This window comes from Artibeus jamaicensis, unplaced genomic scaffold, assembly GCF_021234435.1.
Source record: "Artibeus jamaicensis isolate MK-2021 breed Jamaican fruit bat unplaced genomic scaffold, CSHL_Jam_final scaffold_3151, whole genome shotgun sequence".
In the NCBI taxonomy this organism is placed as follows: Eukaryota; Metazoa; Chordata; class Mammalia; order Chiroptera; family Phyllostomidae; genus Artibeus; species Artibeus jamaicensis.
In genome coordinates this window covers 2,424,936-2,445,793 of record NW_026522037.1, presented here as the reverse complement: position 1 = coordinate 2,445,793, position 20,858 = coordinate 2,424,936, and the positions used below count along the sequence as shown (strand labels likewise).

The 20,858-nt window shown below is 63.5% G+C and overlaps 1 protein-coding gene across 6 annotated transcripts in view; it reads left to right on the top strand.

The window, feature by feature from the left end:
* The window catches only part of TNRC18 (trinucleotide repeat containing 18), a 75,304-nt gene that overhangs the window by 13,390 nt on the left and 41,056 nt on the right, over positions 1 to 20,858 (top strand). For 5 of the 6 annotated variants that reach the window (XM_053656971.1, XM_053656966.1, XM_053656968.1 and 2 more), the window contains exons 3-10: positions 8,245 to 8,400; positions 10,696 to 10,821; positions 11,250 to 12,962; positions 17,169 to 17,271; positions 17,533 to 17,738; positions 18,027 to 18,173; positions 18,581 to 18,771; positions 20,024 to 20,456. In XM_053656971.1, the coding sequence (XP_053512946.1) occupies positions 8,245 to 8,400; positions 10,696 to 10,821; positions 11,250 to 12,962; positions 17,169 to 17,271; positions 17,533 to 17,738; positions 18,027 to 18,173; positions 18,581 to 18,771; positions 20,024 to 20,456 (3,075 nt within the window). The remainder of the gene's footprint in view (positions 1 to 8,244; positions 8,401 to 10,695; positions 10,822 to 11,249; positions 12,963 to 17,168; positions 17,272 to 17,532; positions 17,739 to 18,026; positions 18,174 to 18,580; positions 18,772 to 20,023; positions 20,457 to 20,858) is intronic. The other variant, XM_053656970.1, reaches the window with a different exon arrangement.

Below are 20,858 nucleotides of genomic sequence, written 5' to 3'. Positions count from 1 at the left end.
TTTGCACAGGGAGCCCAAATTCCAGAATGGGGAGGGGCTGGCGTCAAACCCAGTCACCTTCTCAGGCTGTGACCTCTGCGGGAGGAGGAGCTGCGGGTCACGGGATGCTAAAAGATGCCTGCTGGGATCTGACCCCCCTTGTGGGGGTGGGGTCCCTGGGCGGAGGGAAGGGCAGTGAGGGGTGGGGTGTCTGGGCCCGCCTCCCGAGGGCCAGCCCCCAGGCCCCGCTGGGTCCCTCCCCTGCTGACAGTCAGGTTGGTCTAGCCTGGTGGCTCAGAGGCTCTCGAAGCTGCTGCAGCTCCCAGGTGTCTGCTTGACTTGGAGCATCGGCATTCCTAGACCCTCGGCCAGTCTGCCACCGGGATGGGAGCGCGGGGACGGTCGTGGCGGCAGCCACAGGTCCCGAGGCCAAGCCGTAGCACCAATACTGTTCGGGGTAAGGCACCCCCCCCCCAACCTCCGACCCTCCTACCCCGTCCTGTCCCCTGGGAGAGAGGATTGCCTCAAAGCAGAGAACACAGGGGTGGCCCCAGTCTCTGCTTCTGTACTTGCTTGCTGCCTTCATTTTGCTCTAGGGGAAAGGAAGGCCCAGAGAGGTTGTTTTACCTTTCCAGGGTCACACAGTGGGTAAGTGAAGGGCCTGGGACTATGGCCTGAAAGAAGGCAGGGGCCAAGGCGGAGGAGGTGTATTGGTAGGAATTTTTCTTTCTCTTCCTTTTTCCTTTCTTGTTTCACTTTAATTTATTTACAAGTTTTGGGTTTTTGCAAATTCTGTCAAAGTGAGATTTCCATGAAAATTACCCTAAGTGTAGTACTGACTGTGCTGTGATTAGTGCCCCTCCCCCATCAATTGATCTCTCTCTCTTTCTCTTTTTTTGTTTAAGGTTTTATTTATTTGTTAGAGAGAAGGGAAGGGAGGGAGAAAGAGAAACATGGCTGTGAATAGACATATTGAACATGTGCCCCGACCGGGGGCCTGGCCCACAACCCAGGCATGTGCCCTGGCCAGGAATCAAACCCGAGGCCTTCCGACCTTCGGAACAACAATTGAGCCACACCGGTCAGGGCGGATCTCTTTTTAAAGGATTTTTTAAATCGAGGATTAACATACACGGAGAAAGGAGCACCGATCGTAAACATTTGGCGCAATTATTTTTTTCACAGACTGAACCCACCAGTGCAACCATCAAGCCAGGTTAAAAAAGAAACCTCAATGCCCATCTCTCCCCCCCCCGTCCCAAGGTGACCTCCGCCACCGCCGCGCCCCCCCCCCTTGCACGTTGCACACTTGGTATTGCTGCGGGCACGTGGCGTCCACGTGGTTGTGATTCTCCTCGCTGTAGGGGTTCCATTGTGTGGTGATGTCCCGGCTTGTTCATCCAGCTCTTAATGGACAGTGATTTGGGTGGTTGGTTTTCCTGTTTTGGCCACGATTAGTGGGGACGATTCTGGCAATATGGCGAGCACAGCACCTACCAGGGGGCAACTGGGTTGGGAAGGTTGGTGGATTCTGCAGAATTCTTCACAGTGAGTGGTTGCGCCCCACTAGGTCCCCCTTTCCTTTCAGGCACACGAACCCTTCTGGTTGGCGGCGGGGGGTGGGGGGGTGGGGGGGAGGTCTCGGTAGCTTTGATTCTTGTTTTCTCCCTTGTTTCGGATGCCAAGCACCTTGTTGGAGCCTTTTCATTTGTAACCCTCCGGTCTAGCTGCTTGCTGTCTTTACGACACGTGGTCGTCTCTCTTCCTTCCTGGCTTGCGGAAGTCCTGGTTCTGGGTATAAGCCCTTCCTTGGTGTCGGTATGCTGCACAGGGGTTGTCCCACCAGGTGGTTCACCTTTTCTTTCCCCTAAAGGTGTCTTATGATGAATAGTTGTTAGTTTATCATAATCCAGGATGACAGTCTTATCTTTATGGCGAAGGCTGTTTTCTAGGGTTTTGAAGAGCCCTTTGGGCTTACCCTTCGGCCCTGAAGGTATTTTCCGGTAGGTGCTTTCTGGCGTTGCCATTTGCAGGTAGACCTCGAAGGTTGACCTGCTCCTCAACTGCAGTTGGTTTCTGTGTGGGGTGTGAGGTAGGTGGTCAAGGTCATGGATTTCCCCATGTGGAGATCCAAGCTGGCCAGCAGCATTTATTACAGAATCACTAGTGCTTTACCCGGTGCCCTGTCTCGGGCTGTCCGGTCCCATACGGTCTCTCACGGGCGCTGTGCTCCAGCGCAGCGGGCCCTACCTCTGTCCCCATGGAGCAACCCCCCAGTCCCCGGCACCCCCGCTTTCCTGTCTGTCTCTATGAACTTGACTCCCTGCAGGTCCTCGTGTGAGTGGTGGCCCTTGGTGTCTGACCCCTGGAGCTGACTGGGATCGCACTGGGCCTGTGGGTGGATCCCAGTAGGATCCGGGCAACTGCGTGGTCACCCTCGAGTCCCGTGATTCCCTCGGGAAGGATCCCCAGACCTGGGTGTGCGCCTTCCTGGACCTCTGTCGTCATCGTTGGCTCTGTGGATATGCAAAACCTAGGGACAGGTGTCCTCTGTCCCCACCCTTCCTGCCTCCCACCCTGTCCTCCGGCAACCAGAAGGAATTTCACTTGGTTTGATAGGTGAAAATGACTTCATCTAATTGGATCGTTTCTCGTCCCGATAACACGTTACCTTTTTGCCGAATGCCGTTTCCCGTAGTTCTTCTTTTGTTTGTAATTTGGTTGGGAGTCTCTGGCAGGTGATAAGATTCCGTGCATACCAAGGGTGTGGAGAGCACAGTGGTCTCCAAATTGAGTGGGACCATCAGGAGTCTGAGGGTCATTTTGTCCAGAGGGTCCTTCGCTGTGTCCAGCTGCTGGCATAGGGGCGCCCGCGTCATGTGCCTTGGGCTCGAATGAGCTCTTTGCTGGGCGGTGACCCTGCTTGGATCTTGCCAACCAGATTCTCTGATAGCCTTTGGTGACATTGGAACAGAAGCGGTCTCTCGCTTGTGGGGCGCAGACGTTTGAAAAAAAAGGGGGGAAGATGTGTGGTCAGGGAGGGGTCTTTGGGAGTGAAGGCAGGAAAATGGGGTCCAGTGCCGGGGCGGGGCACGGCAGCCGAGGGAAAAGGTGCAGGTTGCGGAACCAGAGACTGAGTTGTCTTATCCGTCCGAGAGATAGGACCCCACCCTCCCAGAGCCCGGGGCGTGGGGAGGCCGGGAATCGAGGGCCTGAAGCCTTTTTCAAAAAATAATTTAAAAAGTTTCCAGTTACAGTCAACTTACCACATTCTGTTCGAGGTGTACCACGTGGTGATTGGTGATTGGACGTTGTATAACTTACGAAATGACTGAGGAGTGAGTCTTGAGCCCACCTGCCACCCCTGATAGTATCGCTGGCTCCAGTCCCTGTGGATGCCTGCGGCCAGCCCCTGGGAAGGACTCTTCCTCCTTCCTCCTTCCTCCACCCTGTGGACCCGGACCTTGCCCCTCCCCGGCCATAAATGTTCACCGAGCATCTCCTCTGTGTGTTGTGTGGGGCAGCAGTGGAGGAAGCTCACATTGCCGTAGTTCTCACATGCAGGAGTCTGCACTCCAGGGCCACACCTGGCCCCCCACCCATTTTTGTAAATAAAGCTTTATTGGCAGGGAGGCCAGTGCCTTCAGTGTTGTCCGCCGCAGGTGCGGGAGGACCCTTTCCAGATCCTGCCTGCGGACTCTTGCCCTGGTGGACGGAGGGGCCCTAAAGAAGGAGCTGATGCGTGTGGTATGATACACGGGGATCAGCAGTGTGAGGAAAAGTCACGCTGGGCAGAGCGGGTCAAGGGGTGCTTAGGGAAGGCCCCACCGTCGTCCTGTGTCACCCCAGCTAACAGAGAGGGAGTGAGGTGTGGGCAGGTCGTCTGGCCCTGTCTGGAGGGGGAATGGCGTCCAGGCTGTCCCCCGCACCAGCCCAGCCCGGGACTGTTTACCGAGCGGTTGCAGAGGCGAGATTCTGGAGGGGGCCTCACCATCACCTTCCTGGGACTGGCCAGCAGGTGGCACCACGCAGCCCCTGTAGGGTGTGCCTGGAGACACATTCTCCAGCTTCGACTGAGTGAGCACGCAGGGGCCCTGGCTACTAAGTGTGGAAGGGCGGGATGGGGTGGAGGAGGAAGAGGTGTTGTCTGGATTTGAATTCTACCTTTGGGCGACCTTGGCCAGCCTCTGAGTCCAGCTGAGTGTACTGGGTGTCTGAGGCAGGCTGGCCCGCATCCCCATACTCTGGGTCCCTGTGGCTTCTGAGGCACTTGCTGTGGCTGCTGGTGTGGGGGGGGGGTGGGAAGGGCCGGGAGGGCCCCTCAGCACTGTGGGCGCTGGGGTGGGACGGGGGTGGGGGGTAGGAGGGGTTGCTCGCTGCTCACCCTCTCCCAGGCCACCGCACGGGGCATGGCCTTTGTAGCAGAACTGTTGAGGGCCAGGACCTGCACTGGGTGGGTGGGGGGTGCTTACCCTGCTCAGAGCTGAGGGGCCACTGCCCAGCCGGAGCCAGGGCTGAGCCGAGGGCCTGAGGGTGGGGTTCCAGAGCTGGACTTCCTGTGGCCGGTTCTTTGTGGCGCTGGCAGAGCAACCTGGCCGCTCAGGGGCAGTAACTCGGACAACCTCTCCGAGCCTCAGTGTCTTAGTCTGTGCAGTGGGGGGACCGGAGTCCCTCACCCCCAGGGCCGTGGTGGGGGGTGAGCCAGGACGGGAAGAGGAGGTCCTGGAACAGCTGCTCCACGACCTGCTTCCCTCTGCAGCCTGGCAGTGCGGCTGGTCCCCTGGCCAGGAGGCTGGGTGTGGAGGCAGAGAGCAGATCTTACCCCTCACTTAAAAAAAAAAGATCCAGGTGGAATTTACATCTCGTGCAATTAACCATTCGACAGTGCATGTTTCGGGGCATTTATCGCATCCCTAACGGGTGTCCGCTGGCTCTCGCGGGTGGCAAAGCTGATGTTCTGTTGGAAGGCAGGAATGGGGCGGAGCTGGAACCCCGACCTTGCACAGTGGCTCCGCTTCTCTGAGCCCCCGGGTTTGTAACTGTAAGTGATGGGAGTAACAGTCATAACGACAGCCGACCTCTCATTGGACTTTGTGGAAGCATTGCAGAAATATGGACACATCCACCCACGCGGGGGCAGATGTCAATGCCATCCTTCATGCAGCCTGAGGACATTAGGGACTTGCCCAGAGTCCCAGAACCGGTGGGCGGCGGTTCCAGGTTAGTGTGTGTGTCACCTCCTGGACTGCTGGCCAGTCCCTCCCCCTTGTGGTGGCCCGGCGCTGGCCCCAGGCACGTTTCCAACAGGGAGGGGCCGTCAGCCCAGTGTGTGGCCACAGTAAGTCCAAATTCATTAACATTTAATAAAACTTGAGTTGTGGTTCCTCCGTCTCATGAGCCACATTTCAAGTGCCCCGTTTGCCGCAAGTGGCTACTGCTGCAGCGTCCAGGGCGGGAAGGCTCTCCCAGGGTCTCCTGGGGGCTGGAGCATGACTGCCCACAGGAGGGGTGTAGGGCCTACTGCTGGACGTTGGGCCCCCACCCGGTGCTGGGGCCCTGTGACCTGTGGGTGTCTGTGCCCCGGGAACGGCTGAGTGACGCCATGAGCACCGCAGGTGGAGGTTGAGTGTGCATGGTGTCAGTGCCTCTGGGGGCTGGGTTGGCACCAGCCACCACTGTTAGGGGTGACGACGATGGAGTGTGGGTGACTGCGCCTTCAACAGGTCTCCATGGTTCTCGGTCCTGGCTCCCAAGGTGTCGAGTCGACAGAGAGGCCTGTAGCCACCAAGGGGGGGGCGGCCTGGGACCCAGGGTGGGGCAGGATTTGATTGGCCCAGAGGTCCAGGGGAGCCCAGGTGACCAGTGCTGGCCCCCCAGGGGTGGGGATGGCAACCTGGGGTGCAGGGGGCACACCCAGAGCGGGAGAAGAGTGCTAGGTGTGCTGATGGGCTTCAGGAAGCAGTCTGCAGGCGTTGGTGCCGTGGGGTGGGGTCGGCTGCCCTGCTCCACCCTGGGAGGCCGGCCGGGAGGGCCCCACGTGCCACGTGGTGCCCTTGGGGGTCAGGGGCGGGCCTGTCTCCTGTTCGAGTACCAGCCATCTGCTCTTGTCCTGTGGAGTTGGTTCACAGGCTGTGTGTCCGGACGTGGCCGGGAAGGGGCTGCGATCCCCGCCGGCAGAGGGGTGACGGGCTGGCATGTCGCGGAGCCGGATCTGTACTTCCAAGTGGTCCTGAGTGGGGACTGGGGATGGGGTTGGGCTCCTGTGGCTCGAGGACATGCCAGGAAGGCCCCAAGGTGGACTGAACGAGGAGGGGTCTCGAAGAAGGTCTGGGGCCTGGTGCTCGAGGGCCAGGCGGACAGGGAGGCGGGGCGCCTGGGGGTCCCGAGTTCATCTCACTCGTATTTGAGATCCTTGGGCTGCCTGAGGAGGACCATTTGGGGAGGGGCGGGGCCTTGGAGTTGTGCAAATAGGGGCGGCTGTTGTGCCTGCTATGCCGGGGGGGTTCGGGTGCCGTTGAGCCCCAGTGGTGGGCTCCGGCCGTTGGCAGCATCCAGGCCTGGGGTGCTGCAGGGCGGGTTTCACAAGTCTGGGCAGGGGCAGGCCCGGGCCACCCGGCTTCCGCGTGGCCCGAGGCAGGAAGAGCTGGCGGCTGATGTAAGCCCTGCGCAAACCTCTGGCTGCCGGCTTCCGGAGCCTCTCGCCCGCACGCCTGCCAAAGGAGGAAGCCCGGGCCAGGTGGGGCCCTGGGGGCCCCCGATGCCCCAGCTCGGACTGCGTGGCTGGACTGACCGGCCACCATGGCCCTGGGTCCCCAGGCCTCGGCGCTGAGTCCGGTGAGGGGCCCGCACAGGGCTGGACCGCAGTCTGGGGCCCTGGGCATGGGGTGGCGGTGGTGGCGCCTCTGACCCCCTCCCATTACTCAGCCTGCTGCAGTCCCCACTCCAGGGGACTCTGGTGGGAGCCCTGCCTGTTCCTTGCAGCCTCAGTTTCCCCGTATGTACCCCGAAGGGCTTGGGTGGGCGATTTAGGATCCTGTGCCTCCTGCCAGAGGTGGTTGGTGAGCATCTGTCGTACACGGGCTCTGCCCATGGGGCTGCTGGGGACCCACAGGGTGGGTGGGGTTCTGTGAGCTGTCGGGGGCCAGCTGGGGCCTCCTGGGCACCAGAGTCCCCTGCCCCCTGCACGCCCCCTGCAGTCACGTCACTTCTGGGCGGTCACAAACAGTGCCTGCCTCACAGGGGAGGTTCCCCGAGGGGTCACATGGGAAGCCCTTAGCAGGCATGGCCAGAGCTGGACCCGGCAGGGTGCCCCGCTCTGTGTGCCGGCCTCTGCCTCTCCTCCCGAGGGTGTTCAGAGGACAGAGACCACCTGCCTGGTTTTCAGTGGGTGGGTGCTGCCAGCAGTTACCGTCATCATCATCATTACTATCGTTATTAAGTGCAAGCCTCCTGCTTCGCTACAATTCTCAGGGGAGGTGTTGCCCCCATTCTGCTGATGAGCAGACTGAGGCCAGGTGAGGGAAGCCCTCCCTCTGGCCTGTCACCGGGAGGCCTGCCAGTGTCCTCCCCTGGGGTTGGGAAGGAGGAGGCGTCTCCTTGGGTGTGGGCCTGGCCCCGTGTCGTGTGGGAGTGATGGGAGCAGGTTGCAGATGACTGTCCTGCTGAGCAGCAGCTACTGTAACCCCCTCCATTCAAGAGACCCCGGGGGGTTCTGCTCCCTGAAGGGACTGTTGCCCTGGCGGTTCACTCACTAGGTCACTGGTGCTGGGATCCGCTCTGAGTGTGCAGAGTCACCACCGCTCACCTGATGAGGGATCAGACCCTGCATCTCAGCTCCCTCCTCCGTTAAATGGGTGCATGGGGCCGACTGAGGACTTGGGGGGTGTTGGCCTGTGCAGAACTACTTTGGGGCCCTTGGGAGGCCATTCCCCAACTCGTGGGAGACCTCCCTGGTCCAGGAGCCCAGAGCAGAAGTAGGGGTTCAGCCCATGAGCCCCCCGCTCCACATCCTCACTCCACAGCCTTGGGAGGCCCAACCTCAGCCGTTACCTGTGGATGGAGAGAACTGCTCCTCCTCGGAGTGGAGCTGGGCACTGTCCTTGGGGCAGGGGTCGGCTTGAGCTGCCCTGGCCCCTCCTGAGGCCCAGGGGCAGGCAGGGGAGGGGCAGTCAGTGTCGCTGCTCACAGCGGGGAGTCTGGGATGCGTGGGCGGCGGGCCAGGCAGCGTGGCCTGGTGGCTGCCTGACATCCCCCTTCTTTCCGCAGGCGAGGCCTTCTTGGGCAGCTTTGTGGCCAGCGGGATGGGGCCCTCAGCCTCGTCCCACGGGAGCCCGGTGCCCCTGCCCTCTGACCTCTCCTTCCGCTCCCCCACCCCGAGCAACCTGCCCATGGTGCAGCTGTGGGCCACCCATGCCCATGAAGGTAAGGAGTGTGCCGGGTGGGCTGCTGGGGGGGTGAGGGCTGCTGGGCTGCTGTCCCCAGCACTTCCCGAGTTGCCCCCCACTCCACCTCCATGGTCACCCCTCCCCACTGTGGCTCAGATGTGTCACCGGCCATCCCTGCTGTTCTTCCTAACTGTCGCTGTCGCAGGGCCTTTGCACCAGCCACCCCCCCCTGCTTGCAGCCCCTCACACACCCCACCGGCTGTCTCCTGTTCACCCTTTGGGGTTCAGCTCGTCCCCCGCTCCCATTGCCTCTCAGTTGTGAGGGCAAATTTGTCTGTGTGTTTATTCGTGAACCGGCCATTTTGCTGCCAGAGCACACTGAGAGAGGGCCGAGTTGGCTCCACCAGCCCTTCCCCTGGGCGGTGTGCTGGGTAATCCTTGTGGGAGGGGACCAGGGGCTGCCCGGCTCTCCTGCGGCAGCTCTGCAGTGATGGCCCAGACTCGGGGCTCTTGCTGACCCTGAGCACACCTGCATCTCTGATTCCTCCCCCCCCCCGTTTCCCCTCTGTCAGTGAAGGCACCGCCTGGGGCTGGGGTGCTGCACTTTCCCCCACTCTGGTTCTGGTACCTTCTGGGTGCTGAACGCTTGTTGCCTCCTCCTGCCTCCTAGGTGTCCTGTGCTGCTCCTGGTCCCAGTCCCAGTCCCAGCAGACTAGGGCCCTGGGAGCTCCCGCTGCAGGCTGAGCCCCGCCTCCCCATTTCCTCTGCACAGTCTCCATCGGGTGCGCTCTGCACAGCGGGCGGCACCTGGCTCAGAGCCTAGAATGGTGGACAGTCGTCCCAGGCGGGGTGCCCATCTGAGCCCACTTTAGCCCCCCCCCCAGGGAGGGGTTGGAGGGGCCGGAGGAGCAGGGGCTGCTGCCTCTGGGTGCCTGTGTGCCACCAGCCCTACCTGACATCCCCATTTTTCGCCAACAAGTACCAGTGATGATAATAGCAACAGCAAACCAAGGGTACTCACCATGTCCCAGGTCTTGCACGCTGGAACTCACTTCAGCCCCAGAACAAGCTGGGAGGGGATGTGGTCATGCCCAGTTTACAGATGAGAACTCGGAGGGACCCAATACCTGTGTAGGGTCACTGGTTCAGCGATTAAATTCAGTAACGAGTGTCAGTGGTCTTGGTTATTCAGTGACTGTTGTGTTACTACCAGGTGACGATGTGGAGGGGCCAGGGGCCCAGTGTGGCCAGGGACAGCCCTGCACCCCCCCCCAGCACGGGGGACTCCAGTCTCTCAGGGACACCCAGGGGGCCTGTGGTCCTAGAGGACGCACAGCTCAGGCCGAGGGCCCCCCCAGCCTGGCTGGCCGGGCCCTGCCGAGCAGCTCTGAGCCCTGTCCCTCACTGTGGGTCCTCCCAGGCGTCATGTCTCCTGAGGGGGCTGCTTTCCTGCCTTCTCTGTCCTGCAAGGCTCCGAGTCTGGGCGTCTCTGGTAGGGCCTGGCGGGTGCTGGGAGGACCCTGGGCAGGAGGGTTCAGTCCTGGGAGCCAGAGGTGCTGGGTGAGCTGAGGTTCAGAGACGGCCAGTGACCTGCTTGGGGGTCTCACAGCAGGGCAGGGACCAGGGAGCCAGTTAAACCAGGTCTGTGTTGGGTTGAGATTAGGGGTTGTGGGGACCTTGGTCGGAAACCAGGTCCTCCGCCACAGGACATTGGCAAGTGGTCCTCTCCGACTGTCAGTTTTCCTGTTTATTAAAAGGGGGGCTGTAAGAGTGTTATTTCTTTGTCTTCTTTTTTAAAAAAAGACTTCATTTACTTATTTTTAGAGAGGGGAAGGGGGGTGTGGAGAAAGAGAGGGAGAGGAGACATTGATGTGCCAGAGATACATTGATTGGTTGTCTCTTTCGCGTTCCTAGCTGGGGCCCTGGCCTGCAACCCAGGCATGTGCCCTGACTGGGACTCGAGCTGGTGGCCTTGTGTCAGACCAGCCAGGACTCTTTTTTTGTCTTTTGAGCTTTAAATGAGAATCACAAAGGCAGAGCGGTGGGCGATACTGCTTGGCCAGGGATGGGGGCTGCCATCCTCATTGTCTGGTCCTGTTTGCATCCGTTTTGATCCTCTTCCTGGTGGATTTCAGAGCCCGAGGGCTGCCTGCCATGGGAGGGAAGGAGGGAGGCGCGGATGAGCCTCTGGCTCCAGGGGCAAAGCCTCACCCCTGGAGCCGCTGTGACACCTCAGGCTTCTTCTGTTTCCAAGGAAGGGGGAGGCCAGAAGGAAGCGCCTTGTGGGAGGCACCGGCAGGCGGCCCGGCCCAGCCCTTCTCCTCTCTTCCAGGCTTCCCCCACCTGCCCAGTGGGCTGTACCCGTCCTACCTCCACCTGAACCACCTGGAGCCCCCCAGCAGCGGGAGCCCCCTCCTCAGCCAGCTGGGCCAGCCCAGCATGTTCGATACCCAGAAAGGTCAGGAGGCAGGAATGGGGAGATGGCGGGGGGGGGGTGTTGGGGGGTGGAGGGTTTTTCTGGGACCCCCACCAGGCAGCACCTGTCCCCTAAGAGCCCCTACGGGCTCTTGGGCAACCCCTCAGCCTTCCGGAGCTTTCTAGCTGTTCTGTGCTAGGCTGCCTTCTTAGGCACTCTGGGCTGCCCTTAAAACACCCTGGCTTTCTCCTCTTTCACAGATGGGGAAACTGAGGCCAGGAAAGGTTAGTTGGAGACCAGGCGAGATTTAAACCGGTTTCTGCCCATTTCCAGAGCCTGCATTGTGCAGGGCCCTTCTTAGCCTGGGTGGTAGGACGCCCCTCAGGCCCCCTCGGGGGGGCCAGCGACCTCTAGTCTTGGTGGGGCAGAGGGGGGCGCCTGCTCACTCCTGGGCATTTACTTCTCCTCAGACGGCTTCTACCTGCCCGCCCCAGGGGCTCCGGGCGCCCTGCACTCCCAGGCGCCCTCCTCCAGGACTCCAGGTGGCCACTCCTCCGGCGCCCCCGCCAAAGGCTCCTCTCGGGACGGCCCGGCCAAGGAGCGGGCAGGCCGCAGCGGGGAGCCGCCCCCGCTGTTCAGCAAGAAGGACCCCCGGACCCGGGAGGAGGCCGCTGGGCCGCGGGGCGTTGTGGATCTGACCCAGGAGGCGCGGGCCGAGGGCCGCCAGGACCGAGGGCACCTGCGCCTCACCGAGCGCCTGTCGCCTTTCCTGGCTGAGCCGGGGCCACCTCGACCACCAGTCGTGACCACCGGCGACTCCAAGAGCAAGAACCCACCACTACCATCTGCTCACAGCCTCTGCAACGGCGCGGGAGACGCAGGGCTCCCCGCGCTCATGGCGGAGGCGGCCCGCGGCGCCAAGGATGCCACGCGTCAGGATGAGAGCACGCGGCTGCGGCGGGAGGTCCTGCTGCCCGGGCCGTGCCCCTGCCCCTCTCCGCTGCCGCCTTTGCCCCCCGGAAAGGTCCCGCCTGCGCCTCCTGTGGGCTCCGCCGGCACCTTCGCTTCACAGCCGGGCCCCGCCGGCGTGTACACCATCTTCCCCGCAGCGGCCGCGCGAGAGCCAGGCCGCGAGCACCGCGTGGTGGCGCCCACCTTCGTGCCTTCCGTGGAGGCCTTCGACGAGCGCCCGGGGCCCATCCAGATCGCATCGCAGGCGCGCGATGCCCGAGCCCGGGAGCGCGAGGCGGCCAGGCCTGGCGTCCTACAGGCACCGCCCGGGTCCCCTCGGCCACCTCCCGACCGGCCGGAGGGGCTCCGTGAGAAGAGCTCTGTGATCCGCTCCCTCAAGCGGCCGCCACCCGCCGAGGCCCCACCGACAAGGGCTGCGCGGGCCTCCCCGGACCCCCGGGCCTACCTCCCCGCCAAGGAGCTGCTTAAGCCGGAGGCCGAGCCGCGTCCCTGCGAGCGCAACCCCCGCGGGCCCGCCGCAGCCTCCTCCCAGCAGGCTGCCAAGCTCTTCGGCCTGGAGCCCACGAGGCCGCCCCCGCCCGCGGGCCCTGAGCACAAGTGGAAACCGTTTGAACTCGGCAACTTCGCCACCACGCAGATGGCCGTGCTGGCCGCGCAGCACCACCACGCCAGCCGCGCGGAGGAGGAGGCCTCGGCTTCCAAGAAAGCCTACCTGGACCCTGGGGTCACGCTGCCCCGCGCCGCGGCCGCCTGTGCCAGGCCCAGCACGGACCTGCACACCGCGACCCACGCCCCCGGAGAGGGCTCCGCCATGCAGAGCCTCATCAAGTACAGCGGCAGCTTCGCTCGCGAGGCCGGGCCCGTGCGCCCCGGCGGCTGTGGCAAGAAGAGCCCCTTTGGAGGCCTGGGCACCATGAAACCCGAACCCGCCCCCGCCGCCACGGGCGCCCCACGTGCCCAGGCCCGCCTCCCACACCCCGGGGGCCCTGCCCCCGGCGGGGGCCGGCAGCTGAAGCGGGACCCGGAAAGGCCCGAGAGCGCCAAGGCCTTTGGTCGTGAGGGCTCCGGGGCCCAGGGTGAGGTGGAGGTGCGCCACCCGCCGGTGGGCATCGCGGTGGCCGTGGCCCGGCAGAAGGACAGCGGTGGCAGTGGCCGGCTGGGGACTGCGCTGGCAGACCAGGAGCGCTCCCTGTCTCTGAGCAGCGTCAAAGGTGAGTCCTGGGTCTCACCCCTCCCGCCTCTGCTTTCCCAGCCTCCCAGAGTCGTTTGTTTTCCGTCCCCTCCGGGGCTGCAGCTGCTATTTAAAGTTTATTGTTTTTTCCCCTTGGGCACGAAGAAACATGTGTAAAGTGCAGGAGAGAGGGCAGGAAAGGCCACTCTGTCCTTCAACGCCCTGGGCACTTGAGGTCTTTCCCAGGGTTCGTTATCCCGCGCGGTTGGCCGCTTTCTGCCTGCAGCAGTCCTGGCGCCCGGGGGCCCTGCCTTTCTCCCGGGTCACGGCGTGTGGCGTCTGCTCGCCAGCACAGACCACCGGTTTTTTAACCCGCCTTTAGTGTTCCTCCAGGGGTGCCCATAGCTCAGCTTGCCCTCCCCCTGTGGACGCCTTGGTTGCTCCTTCTCTGATGTTTTCTGTCTCCGGCCTGTGGCGTGGAATGTTTCTGTGCATTTGCCTTCATGGCATCTTGAGTCAGCTCATAAGGAGAGGTTCCTAGGAAGAGGCCAGTTGGAAGCCTTCCATTTGAAGTTCTTGAGGGAGGGGACCGTGCCTGAACCAGGTCGGGGTTGCCAGTACCTAGTGTGGGGCCTGGTGCGTGGTGGGTTTTTTTGTGGGTGAGTGGAACCGGTGACTGAGGGTGACAGGTGGATCCTGGCACTTCTCTGGGCCTTCAAGGCAGGACTTCGGTGACTTCTTAAGGGGTTACGTGCCTGTTAACAGTGCCCGCTTCGCCTTGGGCACCGCAGGGTTGCGTTCTAGTGTCATTAGAAAGCTCTCTGTGTTCGGCAGAGACGGGCGGTGTGTTGATTTGTCGTTCCTGCACGAGTTCATCGGTGATTCTGGTCTGTGCCCTGACCCGGGGTCGGGGCCTCAACCCGGGCGTGTCGGGACGACGCTCCGCCTGGCCAGGGCGGTGCATTTCTTCTGATTCCTAGTGAAGCTGAACGCATTCCCAGCACAGGGGTTGGGGGGGGGGAGGGGTCTCCAGAGCTTTCCTTGGCCCCTTGTGCTTTGTGCTGTTGGAATTCTTACCATTTGGAAGAGCTGCTCTTTGCGGCACTTCTGTTCGGACCAGGACCTGCTCCGGCTGGCCCGGCCCACGGCCCCGGTCTGTGGCGCCCGCGTTGCCACGGTCCCTGCACTCCCAGACCTCTAGGCCACTTGGGCCTTTTGGGTGCACGCTCCTGGGTCCCCGTCCCTGCCTGCTGCTGGCCGTCCTTTCCCCACCGTAGCTGACACGAGGGCTCACCTGCTGTCACTGCTGCCTCCTGGATCCACGGTCTCAGCTCTGCTGTCCTGTGGGAGCCCTGTGAGGGCCCGGCTGCCCGGAGGCTCACACCCGCCCTGCCCGTCTGCCGAGGATTGGCCCGGGCCTGGATGCATCAGAGCGAGCTGCCTTAGGGAGTGTTTGCTGCAGGCCTGGTGGAGCCTGTGGTTTTGTGGGGAGACCCCGTCTCACCCTCTGGGCCTGAGGGGCTGTACCCCAGGCCCTGCCCTAGTCTGGGATTGAAGGAGTGGGCACAGGCTGTGGCTCAGTGGTGGTCACGCCTTCCCACCCTGGTCAGAGGTTCGGAGCTGGGGGTTCTTCTGGTCCTTTACCTTAAAGAATGCTCCAGTGTGGCACCCTTTTGGGGTTCGCAGTCCTCAGAATGTGTCCTGGAGCCTAGAGTTCCTGACCGTGCCCAAGGGGCCTGTGTCCATGGGGGCGCAAGTGTGCAAATGTGTATGTGTGTGTGTGAGAATGTGCGCACAGTGTGTGTGACGGGAGTCTGCACACAAGCGTGGGGGCAGAAGGAGGTGTCCCAGGGTCGGGGTGAGGCCTTTGGAAGTGAGTCTGAAGCTGCCTCTTCCTGTTGCCACTGACAGTTGGCCGTGTCCCTTCTCCTTAAACCAAACCCTCAGACACAGCGGTGGTTCTCCCCAGTCCGGGCCTCTGAGGGAGGGGAGGAGTCGGGGTGCCCCAGCCAGGTGGGCTGCCACCGACCCCGAGCCTCTGGGCCTCCCCCTCCTACTCTGTGACTTGAGCCCTCTGCCTGTAAGGGGTTCACACCCAGGCTCTGCCTCTTGCAGCTGTGTGACCTTGAACAAGAGGCCTCAGCCCCCTGAGCCACGTTTTCATGTTTATCACGTGGCAGCCACGAGGGCTGCCGCCTTCCTTGATGCCCGGTGGGCAGATGGGCTTATAGTAGGTGCTTCATAAGAGAGTCTGCCTTTTCTCTGCTCACCTTCAAGGCGTTAGGATCTTAAAGGGTCTGCGGTGCCCGTGTGCCCGAGACCCTTCTGGGGAAAGGCCCCTGAGTGCTCTCACAGGGTGTGGTCTGGCCTCAGGGGGCCTCGGGCCCCGGGTGGGCTCAGGGCTGGTGTGTTCGGCACCTGCAGGCCCAGACAGCAGCGCCCGGCGCCCGCAGATGAGCGCGGTCGGCCCACGAGCTGGCTGCTCCGTCGGGACAGCACCGTGACCCCATCGGGACACTGCTTCTGCCGAGAAGCTGGTGTCGCGTCCTCCCCGCTTCACAGAGGGGGTGCAGGGACCACGATGACACTGGAGGCCGGGGCGCCCCGGGCGGTCAGCGCCCCGACTGGGTGGTGTTGCCTTCTCGCCGTCGGGCTGTCCCCTTTGCTTCCTCGCCCGCCCGCCTCGTGTTGGGGACAACGTGGCGACTTTGCTCCGAGACGGAGTGAGGGCTCAGCGCCTCTGCTGACCTCAAGCCGAGTGACTTAGCAGGCAGCCAGGGGTGCGCCTCGGTGTTCCACCGGGGGGGGTCAGGAAGTCGGACAGAGGGGGACAGACGTCCGCCCTGTCTGCGCTCCTGCTCTTCTCTGCCTAAACACACTCAGCTTTCCCCCACTGCCTCCGGCTGGGAACTTCCCAGAACTTCCAGAACATTCAGGCCAGCCCCCGAGGTGGCCCGCTACCTCTAGGGACACACCTTCCCCCCAGGGCTAGTTGTCTGCGGGCCCCCGTGCATGCTGGGTCAGCCCTTTCCTGGCTCTTCCTCTGGTTCAGAGGGGGCGGGTCCCCCTGTCCCTACAGCCTCTCCTGGGGGTCCTGGTCTTCGTGAGGTCCCGGTTTGGGGCTGTAGGAAGGTAGAAATGGGGGGACACGCCCAATGGCAGCATTGCAGAGGGGACCCCTGCCCTTGAGGGGAGGGGCTGCCGGTGGACCTTGGCGGGGAGCTCGTCTGCACCACAGTAGTGACACCAGGGTGTCTTGAGGCTCTGGCCGCCGCCTCCCTGGGTGCACCCCCGAGACCGCTGGGTCTGGGGGCCAAGGCTGCCTGTAGTTTGCGGGGCCCTGAGGGTGGGTGGGTGTGCCTAACGGATGGGGTCCTGGGCTAGCGCCCGCCTGCCACCCACAGCAGCTTGAGTGGGTGGGAGGACACCAGCCCCAGGAGACTGACTCCGAGACGAGTCGTTGAGCTTCCACAGAAGATTTCTCCTTGAAGGTGGCAGCCTCAGTCCCCTGCCGCCCACCAGTTTCTGGCCCGCTGTGTGGGGGGGCTGGGGCTGGCAGAAGGGGCCCTTGGACTCCTGCCCCTCCCCGCCTGCATGTGCCGGGCTGGACCCGGGGACCTGCCTTCTGTGCTTTTTTGGTGGGGGCAGGATGCTCAGAAGGTGAAGTTGAAGCAGCCCCGGGAGGGGACACCTGCTGGGCAGCAGGGCGGGGACGGGCACCCCAGGTGGCAGCTCCCCCTTGCCCTGCGTGGGTGGTGTTCTCTGGTTTTATTTTTCTGTCTGGGCTTTGAAAAGATTAGCCACGTGTCTACAACAGACAGAACTTGTGGGGACCTCAGTGTGGCAGCTGATTGCCCATGACCAGGGTCTGGCTGTGCTTCTGACCGGCGGCCACTGTTCTGGGTTGTGGTTTCCCTCCACCTTGACCTCCCTGCCCCACCCCCACCCGAATGTGCCTGGGTGACAATGAGTAGTAGGTAGTGTTAGTGAACACCACACGGCCTCACGTGACATTACTAAGTGATCGGTTCTCCCACTGACTTTGCGACCCAGCTGCCTGTGCCAGAGGCACGGAGGGCCTCCTGGGCAGTGACGGGGCAGCGCTTCCTGGCCCCGAGGCCGTGTGGCAGGGTTCAGAGGTGCCGGTGCCTCCCGAGGGCAGGCCTTCCAGGGGAAAGGGGCTGTGCAGACGTGGGAGGCTCTGGGGGCCGTGCCCTGGGGCTCACTGCCTGCGCGTCTCCTGCAGGGCACGGCAGGGCCGACGAGGACTGCGGGGACGAGCGGGCCCGGCACCGGGAGGAGCGGCTGCTGGGGGCGCGGCTGGACCGGGACCAGGAGAAGCTGCTCAGGTGAGGGCTTGGGGGCGGCAGGGCCTGTGGGTCTGGAAGCCCCTCTGCTGTGGCGCGTGACCGGGGTGACCTTTGATGGGCGTGGCCCCTGACCCTGGGCGGGGACCCTGCTGGGCCCTGCAGCCCCTCTCCTGGGGACGGCCCTGGGGTCCTTCTCTGACTCTGAGCGTGCTCTGTGGTCTGGGTGCAGTGTTGTCCCGCGGGTGGCGCAGTGTCCCCAGGGCTGTCCGGGCCACTGCTGATGCTTCCATTTCCTTCCAGAGAAAGCAAGGATCTGGCTGACCTGGCCCGGCTGCACCCCGCCAGCTGTGCTGCTAACGGCCTGAACCCCAATCTCATGGTGACTGGAGGCCCGGCGCTGGCAGGTTCCGGTCGCTGGTCTGCTGACCCTGCGGCCCACCTGGCCGCTCACCCCTGGCTGCCCCGTTCGGGCAGCGCGCCCATGTGGCTGGCCGGGCACCCCTACGGTGAGTGGGTGGTTTCTCCCTCAGCTGGGGCCCCACTTCCTCTGCTCCCAGCTTCAGTCCGCACTTGTCCAGGGGGCAGTGACGACAGCACCCGCCCGTGGGTTCTCAGCTGTGGGCCTGTTCGTGGGGGGGGCCCAGTGGGCAGCTGCGGGCATCTACGATGTGGTCAGCCAGCCCTCACCCCTTGGCTTCCTGCATGGCCCCTAGAGGTGGGGGTCTGGGGGGTGGGCAGGGGCGGGGCCTGTCCTGAGGTACCCGTTTGCTGACTCAGGCCTGGGTCTCTCCTAGGCTTGGGTCCCCCCTCTCTGCACCAGGGTATGGCACCCGCCTTTCCTCCCAGCCTGGGGGGCTCCCTGCCATCAGCCTACCAGTTTGTCAGGGACCCCCAGTCAGGCCAGCTGGTGGTCATTCCCAGCGATCACCTGCCTCACTTTGGTAAGTGGTGGTGGAGGGCCTCCTGCGGGGGCGGTGGGGGGGGGAACAGGTCCCACCCAGCAGAACTGGTGGCAGGCAGCCTGGGGCTCGGAGAGGACTGTGGTGTCTGCCCGTGGTTTCCACCTGCGACAGAGCCACAGGGGTCCGTGTGATACCTGCTCCTACCCGGAAACCATGTGCAGAACCAAAGCAAGGCCACCCTGGGGGGGGGGGCACAGACCGCCCCCATCCCTTGGAATCCACTCTGTGGGGAGGAGTGGGGGGAGGAGTTGGGGGCCGCCCGGGTCGGATGTGGCCGGGCCCCGTGTCAAAGCCCCCTCCCTGGCTCAGACTTCCCATCTGTGCAGCGGGGGCAGCGGGGGTGGCGGGCGGCGGGCGCTGCAGCTCACTGTGTGTGTCCCCCGCAGCGGAGCTGATGGAGCGGGCTGCCGTGCCGCCCCTCTGGCCTGCCCTGTACCCGCCGGGCCGCAGCTCCCTGCACCACGCCCAGCAGCTGCAGCTCTTCTCCCAGCAACACTTTCTGCGGCAGCAGGAGCTCCTGTACCTGCAGCAGCAGGCTGCCCAGGCCCTGGAGCTGCAGAGGAGCGCCCAGCTGGTGGTGAGTCGGGGTGGGGCCGTCACGGGGGTTGGGGGGCAGCAGATTGCCCTCCTCCTGCTGATGGCGGGGCACGCAGAGCAGAAACTCCAAAAACTTCAGGACCGAGGGGGAGGAAAGATGAGAGAGGCTGGGGATCAGCGGGTTTTCTGGAGGAGGTGACATTGACCTGGAGACCTGGAGGAGTCCTCCTGGCAGAGGGCGCTGTGTGAGGGAGGCCCAGAGGTGGACAGAGCTTGGCGGGGCTGGGGTATAGGGAGCAGTGGGGAGCCTGAGGCAGGAGAGGTGATCTTGTGAACGGGGGAGGTGTGGATGGGGCAGTGAAGGGGTCCCAGTGGGCTCCTGCCGTGTCCTGAGCCCAGCCTGTCCGGGCTGCCCTCTAAGGCTGAGCTTGGCCTCTTACATCCCTGCTACCTAATCCCCTGAGACAGGAGACTGAGGCGTCCCCCCTGCCCCGTGCAGCCCTCCTGCCTCCTTGAAGGCATGGATGCCTGCTCTCTGCCCGGCCCTGCCCCTCCTCCCCCGGCAGCAGCCGCTCAAGAGGAGTTGGCAGAGGGGCACAGGCAGCAGGTGGCACCCCGGCTTTGAGCCTTAGCACTCTTGCACCGGGCTGAGTGCCGTGTGAGTGGCCTGGCCTTCCTGGGTTCCAGGTCTCCTCCCCTGGGAGGTGTAGTCACCCCTGTGTCTTCAGGGCTGTTCAGTGAGGGGGACCGTGCGTGGCTGTGGCTCAGAGCGATTCTCCCGGCGCGTGGGCTGTCTGGTCCCGGCAAGCCCTGGCTGCCCCTGAGCCCTGTCCCTTCTGGCTCCTCAAAAGTCATCGAAGGCAGGAGGAGGCCCCCTGCCCGCCTTGAGGGGTTTGGAGACCCAAATGTGAGAAGCAGGGGCTCGCCGAGCAGGTAGTGAGTTCTCCGTGCTGGTAGCCATCTGAGTGCCCGGAAGGTCCCTGGAGCAGGGCAGCTCCTTCATCTTAGGGGCCTTGCCTCTGCTCTGGTCCTCCCAACCCCCCAACTCTGAGGGTCTCAGCAGGGCCAGGGTCTGGACCAGGGGTTCCCCCAGCTCTGCTGCTGGGGCTCTCTAGGGAATGCTGTGCTTGTTACACGCCTGCAGAGACAGACTGTCTGCCTCAGGTTGGGGGTGGCGAGGGCGGCCTGTCTGTGCCCGGACCCTGCCTGGGGTTCTCTGGGAGCTGGGGGATGCTTGGGGACAGGGTGATGTGTCCTGCTGTGCTGACCCCGCCTGCTGGCCCCCTCCCCAGCAGGAGCGGCTGAAGGCCCAGGAGCACCGGGCGGAGCTAGAGGAGAAAGTCAGCAAGCGGAGCCTGGAGACCACGGGCAAGGCCAGCCTGGCTGCTGCGGGCCCCGGGCTGCTACCTCGGAAGCCCCCTGGCCTGGCCACCGGCCCTGCGGGCAGTTATGGCAAGGCTGTGAGCCCACCACCATCTCCCCGAGCTTCCCCTGTGCCCGCCCTGAAGGCCAAAGTCATCCAGAAGTTGGAGGACGTGGCCAAGCCACCACCCGCCTACTCCTACCCCGCCACCCCCAGCTCCCACCCCACCAGCCCGCCTCCTGCCTCCCCGCCGCCCACACCTGGCATCACCCGCAAGGAGGAGGCACCCGAAAACGTGGTGGAGAAGAAGGACTTGGAGCTGGAGAAGGAAGCCAGCAGTCCCTTCCAGGCCTTGTTCTCAGGTAGGAGCGTGCGTGCGGCCCTTCAGCCTCTCCCCGCCTGGTCACTTGCATTTAAGCGTCCGGTCCCCATGTCTCTGGGAGCCCCTGCTGCACACTGTGGAGTGGACACAGGAGCCCCTCCGCAGTGGCCGTGTCAGGGAAGTGGGCAGACTCTAGGTCTGCTGCAGAGGGCCTCTGCCCCGTGCCGAACAAAGAGACTGCAGGACATGCAGCCTGGTGTGTAGTAGGGACTAAGGGGTCACGTCGATAACAGCACTACAGGGGCCCCCATTCTGGGCTATGGGCCCACCCCCTGCACTGCGCACCTGCTCTTTCCCTGGCCCACGTCAGTGGGGACGAGCAGTAGGTGTCATGCGTGGGCCTGAGGCTTACCGTCCTCCTCCCTGGTGGCTAGGAGTGGGG